This window comes from Lagopus leucura, unplaced genomic scaffold, assembly GCF_019238085.1.
Source record: "Lagopus leucura isolate 7727_CA_CO unplaced genomic scaffold, USGS_WTPT01 Super-Scaffold_100002, whole genome shotgun sequence".
NCBI lineage: Eukaryota > Metazoa > Chordata > Aves > Galliformes > Phasianidae > Lagopus > Lagopus leucura.
In genome coordinates this window covers 497,765-515,433 of record NW_024962263.1, presented here as the reverse complement: position 1 = coordinate 515,433, position 17,669 = coordinate 497,765, and the positions used below count along the sequence as shown (strand labels likewise).

Here is a 17,669-nt window from a genome sequence, read left to right as displayed (position 1 = left end):
AAAAAGTAATCTTTCATGACGATGTGCTGTAACTTCAGTGTGATGCAGCTGATATGTGACCTTCTGGCATAACTGGATCAATGACGGAACAAAGAAATCTATGACTGGGGACAGTGTCACTTACTGAATAAACTTGATGTGTGTGGTAGTGACAGAGGAACTTCATGCATACAGACATGGAGTCTGACGTCTGAAAGATGCTCTTAAGTATAATGTGTTAATTGGCTGTCTGATATTTATCAGATGGTGAGGTATTTCACGATGCTTTTTGTACTCCGTTATTTGCAACTGGATAAACCTAAAGAGTTTACATATTCTACTGGTTATTCATGCCGTGGCAATGAGATATTCATTAATGAAAAATGTATATGAATTTGTTTCCAGCAAAATGACTGAAACTTTCTAGTGGGGAAAGAGAAGTATGGCAGCTCACTGGAAGGGGGGGCAAAACCAAAAATCCTAAGCCTAACTTTTTTTTTTTTATATACATGGCAGTGTTAAAAAAAAAAAAAAAAAAAAAAAAAACCAAAAAACAAAACAAAAACAATAATAACGGTGTGACTTCACAAACAAGTCGTGACTACATCTTCAGTTATTGCTAACTTTCTTTTATGAATGCAGGGAAACTGAGTGATGGCTGCTGTTTCAAGCATTTTAATGCACTACTCTGTGAAACTTGTTTTTGTTACGTTATATATTTCTTTGGTATCTGGACAGTCTGTGTTACCTCTGAAAGTTACTGGGCTTTGTTTTGTCCCCAGCTTGCAAAAAAAAAAAAATAAAAAAAATCTGCATTTTAGACTTGCTGCGCAGCTGTGGGGGGGGGAAAAAAAAAGTGAGCCATTTGTTTGTATTAAGCCAGAAATCTGTAGTGAGGTCAGGAACTCTTCATGTTTCCAACATCCAGAAATTCTGTGTTATTGCTTCAGTTAACTCAGTACTTCTGCTTGCTTCTTTATTGGGGAAGCTTTTCTTTTTCTATACCAATTCCATAAATCATTTTGTATTCACACATCCTATGGTCCTGCATTATATAATTCCGATTGCAACAGAGTTGGTTTTCTTTCTGCCTTCACTAACTGTAATGAGTTTGTTACTTGTATGTTGAAGTCCATCTGCTACCTCTGAGAAACTCATCATCTCAGTGCAAATAAATGAAATACGGCTCTTGACGACAGTTGAAAGTTTCTCTGCTCATTCTATTTAGTAGAGTATGGTTAACTCTGATGTTTGTCATTGTTTAGAAGTTATTCGTAATTGACATTCTGAGAGAGTGTATAAATCAGTTTGTTTTTTGATTGCTTGTCAGTGACCTAGATAAAGCAAATGCGTAACTCATTTATGCCTAGACAGTTTATTAAAGGGAGTGATTGAGATGGGCTTGAATGGAGTCAGAACAGAGGAGTTTTCTCCTTTGGTTTCACAGTATAAGGAGAATTGTATTCTTTATGCTTTTTCTTTATTTCTGGCCTGAATGAAAAGGATTCTTTAGAGTTACTGACCAGGACGCTTCTTTAAAATAGAGGAATAGTTGCTAAAATTGTTTCTTTCCCTTTCATTTAAATTTTTGTTTGGTCTCTCTGCAAAGGAGTAAGTACCAAATTTATGAATGGTAATGAAACGAGAAAAATTCAAAGCTCATGGATGGATCTGACAGGTGGAATTTGTGATTTAAGTGCCTGTTCCCAGTCACTGTTAGTGTTGCCTGGCACAACTTGTGTTGTTTCTTGAGTTGTTGGAGCAGCTGATTGTGCTTATGAGGGAAGCCACATCATTTACTAGATCTGCCAAATTATAAGCTCTTCAGTTAAGCAGGGCTGGGTAGGTTTTGCTTACAAGCTTCCAGTAGCATTGCTTCCTTCATCTAGCCAGCACTCCAGTGTGAGAATTGGTGGTATTAGAATCACAGAACCACGGCATGGTTTGGGTTGGAAGGGACCTTTAAGACTGTTTATTTCCAACCCCCTGCTACAGGCAGGGATACGTCCTTCTGGACCACGTCGCTCAAAGCCCCATCCAGCCTGGCTTTGAATGCTTCCAGGAAGGGAACATCCACAACCTCACTGGGTAACCTGTTCCAGTGTCTCACCACCTTCACAGTAAAGAATTTCTTACTAATATCTAGTATGAATCTACCCTCTTCCAATTTAAAACCATTTCCCCTCATCCTGTAGCTACATGCCCCTGCAAAAAGTTCCTCCCCAGCTTTCTTGTAGGCCCCCTTCATGTGCTGGAGGGCTGCTATGAGGTCTCCTTAGAACCTTGTCTTCTCCAGGCTGAAAAGTCCCAGCTCTCTTGGTCTTTCCTCATAGGGCAGGTGCTCCAGCCCTCTGATCATCTCCATGGCCCTCCTGTGGACCTGCTCCAGCAGCTCCATGTCCTCCTTGTGTTGGGGGCCCCAGAACTGGACACAGTACTCCAGGTGGAGTCTCACAAGAGCAGAGCAGAGGGGCAGAATCACCTCCCTCAGCTTGCTGGTCACACTTCTCTTGATGCAACCCAGGATATGGTTGGCTTTCTGGGCTGCAAGCATACGTTGCTGCCTATGTTGAACCTCTCATCGATCAACACTTCCCAATCCTTACCCTCAGGGCTGCTCTCTGTTATAATTCTATTCAATCTCATTGGCTAGTGGGTTTTCTGTTTCGCAGAATCACAGAAAGACTGAGGTGAGAAGGGACCTCTGGAGGCTGCCAGGTCTGATCTCCTGCTCAAGCAGAACCACACAGGGCAAGTTGCCTAGGGCCATGTCCAGACAGCTTTTGATTGTATCCAAGCGTGGAGACTCCAGAACTTCTCTGAGCAGACTGTCTCAGCGCCCTATTGCCTACACTGTAAAGGTAGTTTTGTTTTTGTTTTTTTAAAGAGAGAATTCTAATGCTTCTACAAGAAAGGAATTGGGCAACTTACATTAGTGTTGAGCTTCTTAAGGCTTTCACAGAATTGCAGAATTGTAGGGGTTGGAAGGGATCTCTAGAGCTCATCGAGTCCAACCCCCTGCCAAAGCAGGTTCCCTACACCAGGTCACACAGGTCGGCATCCAGGCAGGTCTTGAACATCTCCAGAGAAAGAGACTCCAACAGCCCCCCCTGGGCAGCCTGTTCCAGTGCTCCGTCACCTCACTGTAAAGAAGTTCTTGCACACATTCATGTGGAACTTCCTGTGCTGCAGCTTATGTCTGTTTCCACTCGTCCTGTCTCCACGTACCACTGAAAAAAGACTGGCCTCACCACTATGGCCCCCACACCCCAAATATTTATAAACCTGGATTAGATTCTTTTATAAAAGAATGTGACTTTCTCATCCACAGTTCAGCAGAGCAAGGATCTATTTTTCAGGTATACCCCAAATGAGGATAGTTTGAGTTTTCAGCTTGCTTAAGAGAAAGGTATAGAAGATTTTGGTATCAGTGATGTGATTTTGACACCTAAAGTATTGTTTAAAATACAGTCAGTTGGTTGCAACGCAAATGCTGATGATATCCTGGAAACTACCTGTCATACTGACTTTATTTTCTTCTCCTAGTATTTTTTAACTTCTCACATTCACTTTTTCCAGCTTCCAAGCAATCTCACTGCAAAGCATCTGATTTGATGCATCATTTTTAAGATGACGCTTATATCTATGTAATAGAGATGCCATTCCTAAGCTGAACCTGCAGTGAAGCCTCTTTCTGTGAACTTCTTCGATAAAACACAATATTGTGTGTGGTGGACCATGGGAATAAAATTGTATTGTGGCTATCTGCATGGCATGCCTGAGAGTGGAGGGGAGAGGGGGAAGAATATAATCTTTTTAGGAGAAAAGTGGATGGATATATTCGGTGGAACATGGTATTCATCTGAAAGACCTGGATGCTTGTTCTTTGAGCTTGACTTTTCCCTCTAAGAGGGACTAAAGGAAGACTGCTGTTGTGGGGGAGGGAGGACATTCTTGGAGGGGATTAATTTTGAGGTGACTCAAATAGACACTTTGATCCATTCCATCTGCAGATTGACTTGTTTTAGCTTGTTCATATATGTGGCAAATCCTCTCCTTTCCTTTTACATTTGGAAAATTGCTCATAGCCCACACGTGGCTCTAATTGGGGAGAGTTTGTTCATTCTTGCCTCCAGGAAGACATTTCTGTCTGCTGAGCTGGAGTTCCAGACAAGATGGCAAGAATGTAAGAAAAATGTAGGTGGCAAGCACGGCTGTAAAACTCTTGCTTTATCTATGATTGTTTAAAAATAGACACTTATTCATCTGTATTTACATGAAGATGCCTTCAGACTATATGAGATTTCTTGACATTTTGCATGAGATTTAAGACTTGGCTCTGGCTCTTTATCAGCACTTACCTGTATTTAACTGTTTGTTATTGAATAAGGATATGGGAGTTCTTAGTTTATGTAGGAGATTCCCTAAATATAAACCTCCATGTGAACTGAGATTAGGATTTGATTGTCATATATGTTCAGCACATGCGAATAGTAAGAACAGAAGGGCATCTATTTGTTCTACAGGTTTCATACAGTTTTTATTTTGTGTATATGGATGTGTTCTCCATGAAGAGATTCATTTGTTATACTTCAGTGTCTGGCGTACAGTAGTTCAGATTACTAAACCACAAAGTTTGGTTTGTTTGGTGTAGCCTTTAAGGTTTTCAGTCTTTTTCTCCAAGAAAAAACCACAAGTCTGTCCTTTTGTTTGTTTTGTTTTGTTTGCACAATGACAACATTGCCTTGTTTAAAAGTATCTGCTCTAGCATTGCTGTTTCATTACCTGTTCTGCTAGCAGTGGATTAGAGAGAAGTGATCTTGATCTCCACAATTCAAGTATCTATTGTGCATAAATACAGCATGGTGGCTGTACACCATATGGGTAATGAATAAAGGTCTGTGAAGGCACAGGTGAGAGCCTGGCACACAGTGGCTCTGGCCTGCTAATTTGCTGTCAGACCTCCTGTTGTTCAGTTTCTTTGATCACTTTGGACTGAAAAGTTTCTAGAAGGTGAAAAAATGAAAAATCAGAGCTAGAGGAAGGTAGAAACTGCACAGTGCAGTGTAGTAATAATCTGTGAGTTGAACTTTGCCTGAAATAAAAAAACTGATTGGAACAGTTGTTCTGTTTGCTTTTATTTGCCTGTCTCCTCCCCCCACCTCTGCCATGGCCTCGCCATGCTGAACTGGATGCAGAGGTAGACCAGAGGAACTTCAGTCAGAGTGGGGTCTGAAACAGTAGGATTGAGATGTGTTATAAGGGCAGCTTTTCACTGGGAAGCTTTCTCAGATTTGGGAAATATGGTTTACTTAACTGTTGCTTGGTGAATAAAAGGTAAATGGGTATGCTTAGAGCATGGCCGTGTAGAGGTTAATTGCTATTTAAAAGCTGTTATAATGCTGGGGAGAGGGGGTATAGGGAAATGCTAAGTCCAAGCTGAAACAGTGATTGGGCACCTGGTAGGAAGGCAGGGCCAACCCAAGGGGGCTCAGGTGTGTGATGTGCCTGAGTGACTGGAAGGGGTGGAGCCAGGATCCACCTCCTCCCAGACCTCATATAAGGTTGGCAGTGCAGGCGAGGGCATTTCTTGCTGGAGATCCCTGCCTACCCGAGGCCTTCCAGGGGTAAGCAGCTTCTTTCCCTTATTTCTGTGTCCACTGCTGTTATGTTTGAGCAGATTCTCACTCACTGCAGTCCAGTATCTTGCAGCTCTGCTGTTGTTGTGCTTTCCGTCACGTTACGGGGGAGATATCTAATTGTAGTCAAGTATTTTTGGAATTTGCCCTGTCAGTTAGTAATATTTCACTAATTAAAGCAACCCTTTGTTTAAACCAGGCTGACAACAGCTTGTTTGAGTTGTCAGGTGGACAAACCAAGGTATGTTCATTTCTGAGTGCTTCAGCCTGTAATTTATATGCTGATATTTGTGAGATAATGTTTTTAATTGGAAAAAGTTAATCACATCTGTGAATTCCTTGTGGTTTTTCTGCTGCTGAGAGTTGCAGCCTGTAAACAGGCTTATGTCCTTGAAGCTTTGTGTGTAATGAAAATAAAAAAAACGGGTGTACAGGCAGTAGGCTTCTCTTATGTTTGGACACATCAGGATATTCTAAATGGCAAAAGTAAGGGATTATAACCTTTTTTGCTGAAAATGTAATGTGAGATGGTTCTTTCTTGTATTCCCTGTTTGGGTGTATACTCTTGCTCTGGAGATCAGTGCATATTCTGACTGTTTTATGGTCATTATGTTTGCAGGAAACTTGGGAATTGTGCATTCTGTGTAAAGGAGAGCGAGAGGGATACATTAGACCAAAAACTTAACAGGTTGCCCCACGCCCATCACTGGGTGTTTTCAGGATGTGAGTGGTGAGGGTGCTGGATAATCTCATCTAGGCTCCATTCCCACACAGAATGTCTGATGTGGTGATGTTTCGGGTCCCTTCCAGCCTGGGCCGTTTTGTGATTCTGTGCTATCAGTTCATATTTTCTTTGTAATCTCAGTACCAGGGAGATGACTGTGACGGTTATTTGGAAATTTGGAGTAAGCAGTTATTTTGAGCTAAAAGAAGGGAATAGATCTGAGATAGTAACAACTGTTTGATATAGTAGTTCTTCTCAACATAAGAGTTTAACTATTTGTCCTCTGTGAGTGAGCAATTAGTAAGCTACAGAGAAAGTGCTATCTAGTAGTTTTATAAACGTTTATTGTGTTTGATTTCTGTTTCCTTAAGAGTTTGAGATCTTGTAGCTCACTGTGATTCTCTCGCTTAAGTGATTGTACGTTATCCTTGTTCATTCACGTGGTGGGTGAGATGAAGCTGCTCAGATCAGTAGCGTCAAATCTTTTCCTGTCTGGAAGGAATGATGCAGAACTGCAGGTTAGTAGCACTCTGTGCTAATTGGTGTCCAGAAGAGATGACAGTTGTCAAGACTATTACTTTCTTGTATTCCAACCATGGATTAATGTTTGAATAGGAACAGCTGATTGGAAAGGTGGAGGCCGTTGGGATGGACAGGATTGTTATCAGGCTGTTACTGCAGTGCCTTGAAAATGACTTGGGTAGTAAGATGGAGATAAGGCTAACGTAATCAGACATTTTTGCTGTACTTCAGACTTGTATAACCAGAGGTAGATATAACTGTGATGAATGGCTTGCTGTAGACACATTCTTTTACAGTAAAACGGTATATTTTGCTGGAGAATTTCTTTACTGTTCTCAGACCTGGAAGCCAAGTACTGCAGCATTTATGTTTGAATATGTAATTTATCACACTTGCTGTGAGATCCTCTTTCAAATGAAGGCTAATCTTGAATCTGATATATCCATACAGAAAGAGAAAGCACTGGCTAAGTGTTGCTTTTTTCTGTGTGCTACTAACAACAACAATCAAATCAAACAACAATCAAAAAACAATCTACTGTTGTTTCCCTGCCAAAGCTTGAACAACCAGATTACTGTAATACTGTTACCTGTACCAGAGTGGGAAGGATGCTCAACCTTATCAGTAAGAGATGGAAGCAGTGTAAGGATCAGAGTAGGGGCCTTATTTTGGTGTTTCTTATATTAAGTGATGTACCTGTTGCTGTCAGTCCTACCTCAGCTTCTCCATTAATCTTTTTTGAAGTAGCTTTGCACTGTAGAAGTCTTGTACATGGATGACAGTTTGAACCAGAGAATTTTGTTGTACTGTTGATTGTTTGACTCTGTGGATGTGGTTATTAGAGCTGATGTTATTCAGTAAAAATACAAACCTACCTAGTACATGCCTTTGCTTCCTTGAAATTCCTTTTGACTTGCTTGTAAGGGCTTAGGTGAGTATGGACTCTGTACAGTATTGTCTGTGACTAATACCAGTAGGGTCATATGGTGGAGATTTTCTAATTTAGTATGCTGTTACCACCTGATAAACACTGAGAGGTATGTTTTAAGGGTGATGGATCTTGTAATATCAGAAGAAAATAAAAAAGATAAAATCTACATCTATGGGTAGAGTGCTTTTCATCAGCTCGATCCCATAGACCAAGTTGACAAGATAACACAGGAACACCAGGAAGCATACAAATAGTGTTAGCAAGAGGTGTTTTTCACCTCGCCTCTTGCTCTGGTGAAAACTCACCAGTCTGTAGCGTGGGAGACCTTTGTGTGTTTGTTAACAGATGAAGGACTATTGAGATGGGGTGAATGTATGTAGAAGCAGGTATTTCTTTGCTTGTTTTCATGTACTTGCAGCTATATATCTGCAGTGGGAAGAGATTTGATTAGGTCTTCTAGGTAAGGATAATGTAAAAGAAGAGTAGATGTTTTGTTGTTTGAATTTCTACTCCTGTTCATGTTCTTCATGCTACTTCTATGTGAACTTGAAGGCCAACCAGGTACATCCAAAAATAGTGTATTCCCCCTGTTATTTCAAGAAGTGAAGTTAGTCTTCAGATACCTTTCTCTGCTTTCTTTATGTGAAAGGTTGAAACCCTTATGTATTCATTGCTGTAGCGTCACAGTTGTCACAAATAAAGCAAGCTGTGGAGCTTTCATGATACACGGTCCTTTGTTGCTTTAGGAGTTTCCTATTTATGTACACCCACGCAGAACAAAGTGTTGGTTTGCCAGGGAGACAAGGATGAAAATAATAAGATTTCTGGAGTAATTATGGTCTTAATGGATTTTCCATCTTTCTTCTAATTGCTTTTCCACAAATACAGATTTGTATGTGCTGGAGAGAGAAAAGTGCTGAAACTAAAATATGAAGAAGTGTTGAAATGGAAAAATGTGAGAGCAGCTGTTCTTACATATATGAAGAGTGAATGAAGGGGCCTGCTCCCTTCTGCTATAGACCCTATTGTCTGCTGGGCTGCCATCTCATAGAGATCATAAGGGAAACAATTTGAAACCATCTGGGAAGAAGGCAAACGTGAAAACACTTCTGTATGTTGTGTTTCAAGTTGGAAGTAGCTAGTAAGAAGTGAGGGTTACTTGGTAGTCTTGCCTAAGGATTTTACTCTCTTGTGCTACTTCTGTTTTTTAATGGAAAGCATCTTTCAAAGGAAACTGAAGTATCTGAAGTGAATTTTATCTTGAGAATTTAAAACTTGGAGTGGAGTGCTTGTAAGCGATGGAGATGAATGTTCCTCTTTGAGGTGGGTGGTGGTGAGGTAAGAAAGGGTAATAAGAATGAAGAGCTGTCTTAGATAGGATCCTCGTTCTGGTGCTAGTATAGTGTATAAATTTGGAATGCCTACAAATGACAAATATAAATATATGCTGTTTGGAAGAATTATAGTTAGTTCTCTGGGGTGTAGGTTTTGTCTCTTGTTAGAGCAGTGAGGTTGCTGCTGTGTTTAGTGACAGATCACTATGCATCCCTTGATAGAGCTGTTAAGGCTGCCATCCCTTATTCCAGAATCCCATGGCAAACTAGTTTTATGCTACTGCTTCTTTATCATAACCTGTGCTGATTTGTGTCTGTTCGGAGTTTTAAGTGAAGAGCTGATGTGCGAAGCTTTGTGTAGGGGTCTGTACGTGACCAATGTTTTTTTCTGACAGCTACAATTAGGAGCATGGGAATCAAGATCTAGATACACATGCTATACAAGAGTTGAACAAACTGTGGAGCAATCCTATGCCCCCTCCCCTCCCCCCCTTTTTTTTTTTTTCCTTTAATTGCAGATTTGAAACTTTGTAATGTTATATATCTGATCCCTACTTCCTCAAGTGAATGGTAGAAGAGGAGAGGATGAATGGAAAGTGGTGACTAAAATGTTTGAGGGGGTATTACAGCTTATTTTGGTCAGGAGAATTGGGACTCTTCAATTGGAGAAACAGGAAGTTTATAAAGAACTTAACAAGGTTTTACAAAAGCATAAATATGGTAGGTAAGTTTAAAGCAGAACGAACAATCCTAAAGCACAAGAAAGTGTCCCTTGTTAGAAGTAGTGAGAATTTGCTTTGATGAAGATAAAACAGCTGAGAATTGCCACAAAAGCGTGGGGGCAGAAAGAACCAACACGTTCCAAGTTTGACAAAAGTAGTGAATTGAAATCATAGAATGGCTTGGGTTGGAAGGGACCTTAGAGAGCATCCATTTCCAACTCCCTGCTGTGAGCAAGGTTGCCTGTGGCCCCATCCAACCTGGCCTTAAATGGCTGCAGCCATGAGCCATCTGCAGTTTCCCTGATCAGCCTGTTCCAGAGTCTCACCACCCTCAGAGTAAAGCATTTCCTCCTAATATCTAATTTAAACCTCTTCTCACAGCTTTGCTGTTCTTCTCTGGTGACACTTCAGACACCTTAATATCCTCTTTGTGTCGTGGAGCTCAGAACTGCACACACAGTGCTCAAGGTTAGGCTGCAGCAAAGCTAAACACAGCGTGAGAGCCCTCGCCTTTAACCACCTGGCAGTGCTGTGTTCAGCATACTCCACAATGCAGATTGCCCTCTTGGCTGCCATGGCGTGTCACTGGCTCATTCTCAGTCTGCTGTCACAGCACACCACACTGCTCTACACTTAATGTGCTCAGCAAAGTCTGTTCATGGACTGAATGAATAAACGGGCAGAGATTCTAATGTCCATGGTACAGCAAGGGTGCAGGAGGAGAGTGGGTTGGGCTGGCTTACACTGTATGTTGTCTCCCTTTGTCAAAGTAATCTGAAGTCAAATGAGTCTTTCCTAGCTTGGACTGCTTGTCTCTCTTTTGTAATGAAATACCCTGAAGAAATGTGGTATAAACACAGTGCTGAAAAAATACTGTAATCTTTGCTGTCTCTCTTAAGCTAACTAATAGTAGTAAATGGTAGTGATAGTACTACAAGTAGCTGTTTTCTGTCTTCTGTTTTTGTTCTTGCTATGTCCACCACTACAGAAATAAATTTCAAAATGTGGGTGAGACAGAAATGCCTTATTTCAATCTGTGTAAAAATCCTTTGGGTTTTTCTGTTTTTCCCCCCAGCTTTTCCATATTGTTGCAGTATGCTATAGATACTGCAGAATTTATGTATTCACTGGTGTTACTACTTGTGTGTACTTAGATGTGTATGATAGTAGGTGCATTTAATGCCAGTTATACAGGGGAAATAACTTGAAATGCCTGTTCTGCCAATACATTGCTACCAACTCCCCGTGTATTTCCAGTAATGGCAACAATCTTTATACTAGCCTGTGATTAAAGCTGCTACTGGGAGTAGAAGAGTACATGAAGAGAATAACTGGTAATTATAAAATTGGTTAGTAAGTTAGTTAGTGGAGTCAGAAAAGAGGATAGTGTTTGACCATCAGCAGGAAGTGAACAACAAGAAAATCTTGGCTTTATATAATTGCTTGCTGAGCTAAGAGGGCTTTATAGGCCGTGTAAAATCTGACAGTAAGATCATAGGGGAAGCTTATGGGGCCTTATTTTTATTTTTCTCCCATCTTGAGTAATTACATAGATTATTAGAGGTTTTGGAGGTAGAGAAATAATATGCAAACAGATCTTGCCTTTTTTTCCTCCTTATGAAGTAATATCTGGAATTTGCAGCTTCATTATAGAATCTTTTTGTATTGGAAATTGTATTTCCACATGAGCGTCATTTGCTGCCTGGATGACTTTGGAGGAAACTAGTTTTGTAGAAGTTGTGAATAGCCAGTTCAAAGTCTTTTATTTTCCTGGGATAGAGTAAAGGTATGTACTCCTCTTGGAGATTGTTTGAGATGTTTGATTTAGTTGTATTACGTTTAAGAAACAAAATATTAACCATCATTATTGCTGTTATAGTCTTGTGATGGAAATGTGCTGGGAGTTGTAGAAATGTTGGTCTGTTCTCTTCTTCATTGGTAGTTTGTGTATTGTGACTGATAAGTAGTGTGGTGCTTGGAAATTAGATAGTGAATGCCTCTTCCAGGGGTGTAATAATTAATAATCCAATGTTAAGATTCTGTCAAGGAGGACTCGCTGTACCTGTTTTGCAAAAAAAAAAAAAAAAAAAAAAAAAACCACACCAAAAAAAACACAACATAGCAAATTCTGTACCTTAAATGTTCTAGTCGCTATTGGCTTAATTGAAATCTGGATCGGGTCTGTTGTTTAAATTCTTTCTCTTTTCTTAAAATGTAAAGCATCTCAGAAGTGTTACATACGGCTTCGAAAGATCTGCTGTGAAATTTTTTGATGATCATAATGAAAATGCTCACTGATAATAGATGTTTGAAATTCATCATAGCTGAGAATGACAGTAAACATCTTGAAACGGTTTGCTCTGTTACGATGATATAAGTATGGAGTAAACTTTTGTCTTTGTTGTACTTTGTGTGCCATAGAGAGCAAAGAATGGCCCAAAATGCTCTATTTCCTTGTGTGGTAAGCAAAGAGAGCCTCTGTTTTGAAAAAGAGAGGTCTCATAATGGTAGCACTTGTGACCTGCTGCAATTACAGTTACTCTGTGGGCAAAATCTCAGTTTGTGATTTGTGGTTCTTCTCTGTTTTCTTTCAGTTTTTGCCTCTAGCGATTCCAAGCAATTTAGATTCCAGCCTTGAGCTTTGTGAAAAAAAGAGTAATTGCTTGTTCTCTCCTATGGTGGTTTTCTTGTGTTTTTTTTTTTTTTTTCCTTTCTCCTTTTGTTGGCATTCAAGCAAAGAGTTGAAGAAACTGTACCAGATGATAACAAAGGAACTGTGGGTCCTGTAGTTCTCACAGTACATTACACAGAGTTCATATGTAAACAGTTGTAGTACTGAATCTCCTAGGTGAACTACTTAACTGAATTGCTTGGAGAACTGATAGTATAATGGTAAGAAACAAAAAGTCCATATATATATATTTTAATTGAGTTGCACAGACTGTGTTGCAGAATATTTTCCAAACATCTAAAAGTAAAATTAATTTAATTGATCAGCTAAGTAATTGTCTGTTTCATATGAGACAAACATCAAATAATGTCAACACTAATCGTCAGTACCTGAACAGTGAGTTCTTGTGACAGGTGCTTTGTGCAATTCCAGAACAAGTGTTTGGAAGGTAGGAAATAGGAGGGTTGGAGGTGAGGAGCGGTGGGTCTGTCTAGATGTAGAATGAAGGTTCTGGGAAGTTCATCTGTGAATCTCTTCAAAAATTTAAATAGTGTAAAACTGTCCTTTTTGGAGAGAGCTGGAGACGTGTCTTTTAAATTTTAGCCAGAAGTAGAACACTGGAGGGAAAAGAGTAGATAAAATCAGAAAGACACAGATACATGTATGTGTATCGAAAGGCGACCAGTGTCATTTACCTGGACTTGAGCAAGGCCTTTGACATGGTTCTCCACCACATCCTTATCTCCAAATTGGAGGGATGCGGATTTGATGGGTGGACCACTCGATGGGTAATGAGTTGGTTAAAGGGCTGCAGGCAGAGGGTGGTCATCAATGGCTCTGCGTCCAGGTGGAGGCCAGTAGTGAGCGGCATCCCCCAGGACTCTGTCTTGGGACCGGTGCTCTGTAACATCTTTATCAGTGACATTGCTGATGGAATCGAGTGCACCCTCCCTCAGCATGTTTGCTGATGACGCCAAGCTGAATGGTTGACACGGTGGAAGGAAGGGAAGCCATTCAGAGGGACCTCAACAGGCTTGAAAGGTGGGCCTGGGTGAACCTGATGAGGTTCAACAGGGCAAGGTTTGAGATTTTGCAGTTGGGTCAGAGAAGTCCCAGGCATCTATACAGATTGGAAGCAGCAGTCCTTGAGAGCAGCCCTGTGGAGAGGGACCTGGGGGTCTTGATAGATGAAAAGCTTAACATTAGCCAGCAGTGTGCCCTTGCAGCTCAGAAAGCAAATGGCATCTTGGGCTCCATCAGCAGAGGAGTGTCCAGCAGGGACAGGGAGGTGATTGTCCCCCTCTACTCTGCTCTTGTGAGGTCCCGTCTGCAGCACTGTGTCCAGGTCTGGAACCCCAGTACAAGAAAGACAGAGAGCTGTTGAGGGGGTTCAGAGGAGAGCCATGAAGATGATCAGGGGACTGGAGCACCTCCCCTATGAAGGCAGGCTGAGGGAGCTGGGCTTGTTCAGCCTGGAGAAAGAGAAGACTGTGGGGTGACCTCATTGCAGCCTTTCAGTACCTAAAGGGAGCCTACAAACAGGAGGGGAATCGACTCTTTGAAAGGATTGATAACTGAAGGACAAGGGGAAATGGTTTGAAGTTGAGGGAGGGAAGATTTAGGTTGGATGTCAGGGAGAAGTTCTGTACTATGAGAGTGGTGAGGTGCTGGAACAGCTGCCCAGAGAGGCTGTGGATGCCCCGTCCATCCCTGGAGGTGTTCAAGGCCAGGTTGGATGGGGCCCTGGGCAGCCTGGTCTGGTATTAAATGGGGAGATTTGCAGTTCTGCATGAGGCAGAGGTGTTGGAGATTCATGATCCTTGAGATCCATTCCAACCCAGGTCATTCTATGATTCATAATGTATGTTCTTATCTACAAAGCAGAGAAGCCACAGCAACTCTTTGAATACCAGTGGAGATGATGGTATTGCTAATTCTTAAGGTAAAAAGAGGCTGTGAAGAGGAGAGCCCCTCAGATCTTTGGGCACAGTGCTTGAACTTTCTAAGTTGCATTACATGGATGTAATGACAGTTTTCTGCCTGGTCGTTTTACTCTTTTCAGAAACATCGTCTGTATTTTCAAATGGAAAGAAACCCAGAACCATGTTACGGCATTGATGGACAGGGGAAGAGCCACTGATGTAATCCGTCTGGACTTCAGAAATGCCTTTTGTATCCCACAACATCCTTCTCTCCAAATTGGAAAAATACGGATTTGATAGGTGGACTTTTCAATGAGCTTAATCCTGCAGCCAGTTCTTCATCCAGACAGTGATGATCAGTGGCTCAGTGTCTGATAGAGATTGGTGGTGAGTGATGTCCCCCAGGGGTTGGAGTTGGGGCTGATAGACCTGCATTAGGAACCCTGACAGTGGGGTTGAGTGCACTCTCAGCAAGTTTGCTGATGACACCAAGTTGTGGGGTGTGGTTGACACACCAGGAGGATGGGATGCTATCCAGAGGGACCTAGACAGGCTTGGGCAGTGGGCCCAGGAGTACCTCGTGAGGTTCAGCAAATCCAAATGCAAGATCTTGCACCTGGATTGATGCAGCCCCCATTACTAATGTAAACTGGGGGACGAAAGGATTGAGTGCAGTCCTGCCAAAGAAGACCTGTGGATGCTGGTGGATGGCAAGCTGGACGTGAGCCAGCAATGTGCCCTCACAGCCCAGAAAGCCAGCCATATCCTGGGCTGCATAAGGAGATGCGTGACAAGCAGGTAGAGGGAAATGATCTTGCACCTCTGCTCTGTGCTGGTGAGGCCTCGCCTGGAGTACTGCATCCAGATGCAGAGTCCTCAGTGCAGGAGAGATGTAGATCTGTTGGAGCACGTCCACTGAAGGGCCACAAAAATGGTCCACAGAATGGAGCACCTCTCCTATGAGGACAGGCTGAGAGAGCTGGGACTGCTCAACTTGGAGAAGAGAAGGCTCTGAGGTGGCCTTTTGGTCTCTGCGGGGGAGCTACAGGAAAGAAGGGGATAGATTCTTTAGCAGATCTGTGGCAATAGAACAAGGAAAACTGGCTTCAAGCTCAGGGACGGTAGATTTATGTTGGATGTAAAGAAGAAATTTCTTACAGGGAGGATGGTGAGGCACTGGAGCACGTTACCGAGCGTTGTGTTGGGGCATTCCCTGGGCAACCTGGTCTAGCTGTGGTGTCCTGTTCATTGCGTTGGACTAGATGGCCTTCAGAGGTCCCTTCCAACTCTAAGGCTTCTGTGAGTCTATGAAAAAAAGATCTGGCAGATTTTAAGATTTTTTTTTTTTCCTTGTGAATGCCAATTTGATGTAAATTATGACAACAGCCTTCGATTTAATGTGATGTAGCATGATGTAAATCTGAAAATCTGAACAAGTTTAGAAATGGGGAGGTGTAAGGGAATTTGACTTCTGTGGTTAGTGGTTGAAATGTCTGATGTGACACTAAGTGCAATTCAGACTTCCTTGTCCAGTATTTTCTCCAGTACTTCTACTGACAAGGGATCTTCTGCTGTTTCCCTCGTTAAGTTCTGCAAACTGATACACTTAAATGGCTTGCTCGGAGTTGATTGCTGCCACTTAAGCTCTTAAGGGCTCCTCTGAAGCTCGAGGTAGGCCCTTGTTGAAACACACGTGGAAGTAGCTGAGGTCTGTGACGCATCATTTTTAAGACATTTCTTGTGCCTTCACAGCAGCTTCAATGTGGATATTTTTAGAGATGACTAAACGTTCTGTCTAGGGCCGTGTTGCTCAAAGCCACAAAGAAATCCTAGGTAACCTCATTGCATGATGCAGTGAATCTTTCCCGCTTTCCTAACCTGTTTAATGAATAATGGCCTTATTTTATGTAATTTATTTGTTTGATTTACTGAATACTTAATGAAAGGAAGGAACCAGAAAAGTTAATTAGCTTTCAGTTGCACAATTAATGGTATTTTCCAGAAGTCTGCCAATGAAACTGAAGGTTGTTATGCCCTTCCAGAGGACATATGAGCTCTGTTTCAGACTTTCAGTAACCTTCTGTTTCTTAAAGCCATAATAATAATTAGCCATATAGAAGCCTTAGCTTATATGGCATTTTTTGCTTTTCTGTCCTCATTAGAGATTTCACTGTTATTTTTTAATATAATATTTCAGTTACTATGACATACTCGGGGGGGAAGGGGGAAGTAACTTCAGTGTATTTTCTTATGCAAGGGGAAAAAAAGCAAAATTGATTTTAAACTTAGTAAATTGTTGAAACCAAACTTGCCTGTTTGCTCTTGGTGCTTTTCAGTTAGTAAGGAAACTAAACTCTGCTGCAGCAAGGCAAGTTATATTGGTTACCATGATAACTGAGTGCGTTACTTAGCTAATTTTTAACCAGTATAAGCTGAACCAGTGCAGCTTTTCATATGGGTGAGACCTTAGGTCAGAATGCTGTTCATACTGTGGAGATTATTCTCTGTTTCTTTGTAGAAGATTGTCACAGGAAAATCTGGCGTTAAGATATAACATGTCTTGCATGAGAAGTTTCTTATGACTTGTTACTTCCCTTGTTTAAGAGCGGAAAACCCATGTGAGACAGGGAGTACCAGAGACATGCTGTTACGTTTAAAAGTATGACTGAAAAGCTGAGAGAAGATCTAACATTATTCCCCTTTCTTCCAGCCTCGAGAAACAGTATCGAAGTCTCATACTTTCAAAAACAAGTCCTTTAAGAAACCCAGAATTTGTGGATTCTGCAAACAAGCAATTGATAGCCAAGGCATTTCATGCAGAGGTGAGTAATATGTGATGTGCTCTGTTTAATTTCTTGCAATTAGAAGGAAATAAAATTCATATTAATATCAAAATCTGTAGGAATCAGTGACTCTGGACTTCCTTGTGGACTGAATATAAATGTTACCTCACTTTATTTCCTTCTTTATGCAGTACTGTGCCTTGTTTTTGTTTATGTTCTTTGTTTTGTTTTAGTGTGGGGGAGGAGCTGCTATAGGCAGTTGGACTGTGTGTTTTTATTACTGTGCTATTAGGATGGGTTCCAGACTAAGCCAGGGCCTCTTAGGATTGTGCGAGTGATGTGTGCTCAGTGTTTGACAGATGGAATTCAGCCTCAGACTGACGAAGTGACACTGATTCACTGAGCCATGAAGGCTATTCTGTGCATTACTTTGCTAAAATTC

The 17,669-nt window shown here is 41.4% G+C and overlaps 1 protein-coding gene across 6 annotated transcripts in view; it reads left to right on the top strand.

The window, feature by feature from the left end:
* The window catches only part of TNS3 (tensin 3), a 223,624-nt gene that overhangs the window by 41,128 nt on the left and 164,827 nt on the right, over positions 1-17,669 (top strand). For 5 of the 6 annotated variants that reach the window (XM_042869077.1, XM_042869079.1, XM_042869080.1 and 2 more), the window contains exon 2: positions 17,155-17,266. In XM_042869077.1, the coding sequence (XP_042725011.1) occupies positions 17,155-17,266 (112 nt within the window). Of the gene's footprint in view, positions 1-5,537; positions 5,607-17,154; positions 17,267-17,669 lie in introns of those variants that run through there. The other variant, XM_042869082.1, reaches the window with a different exon arrangement.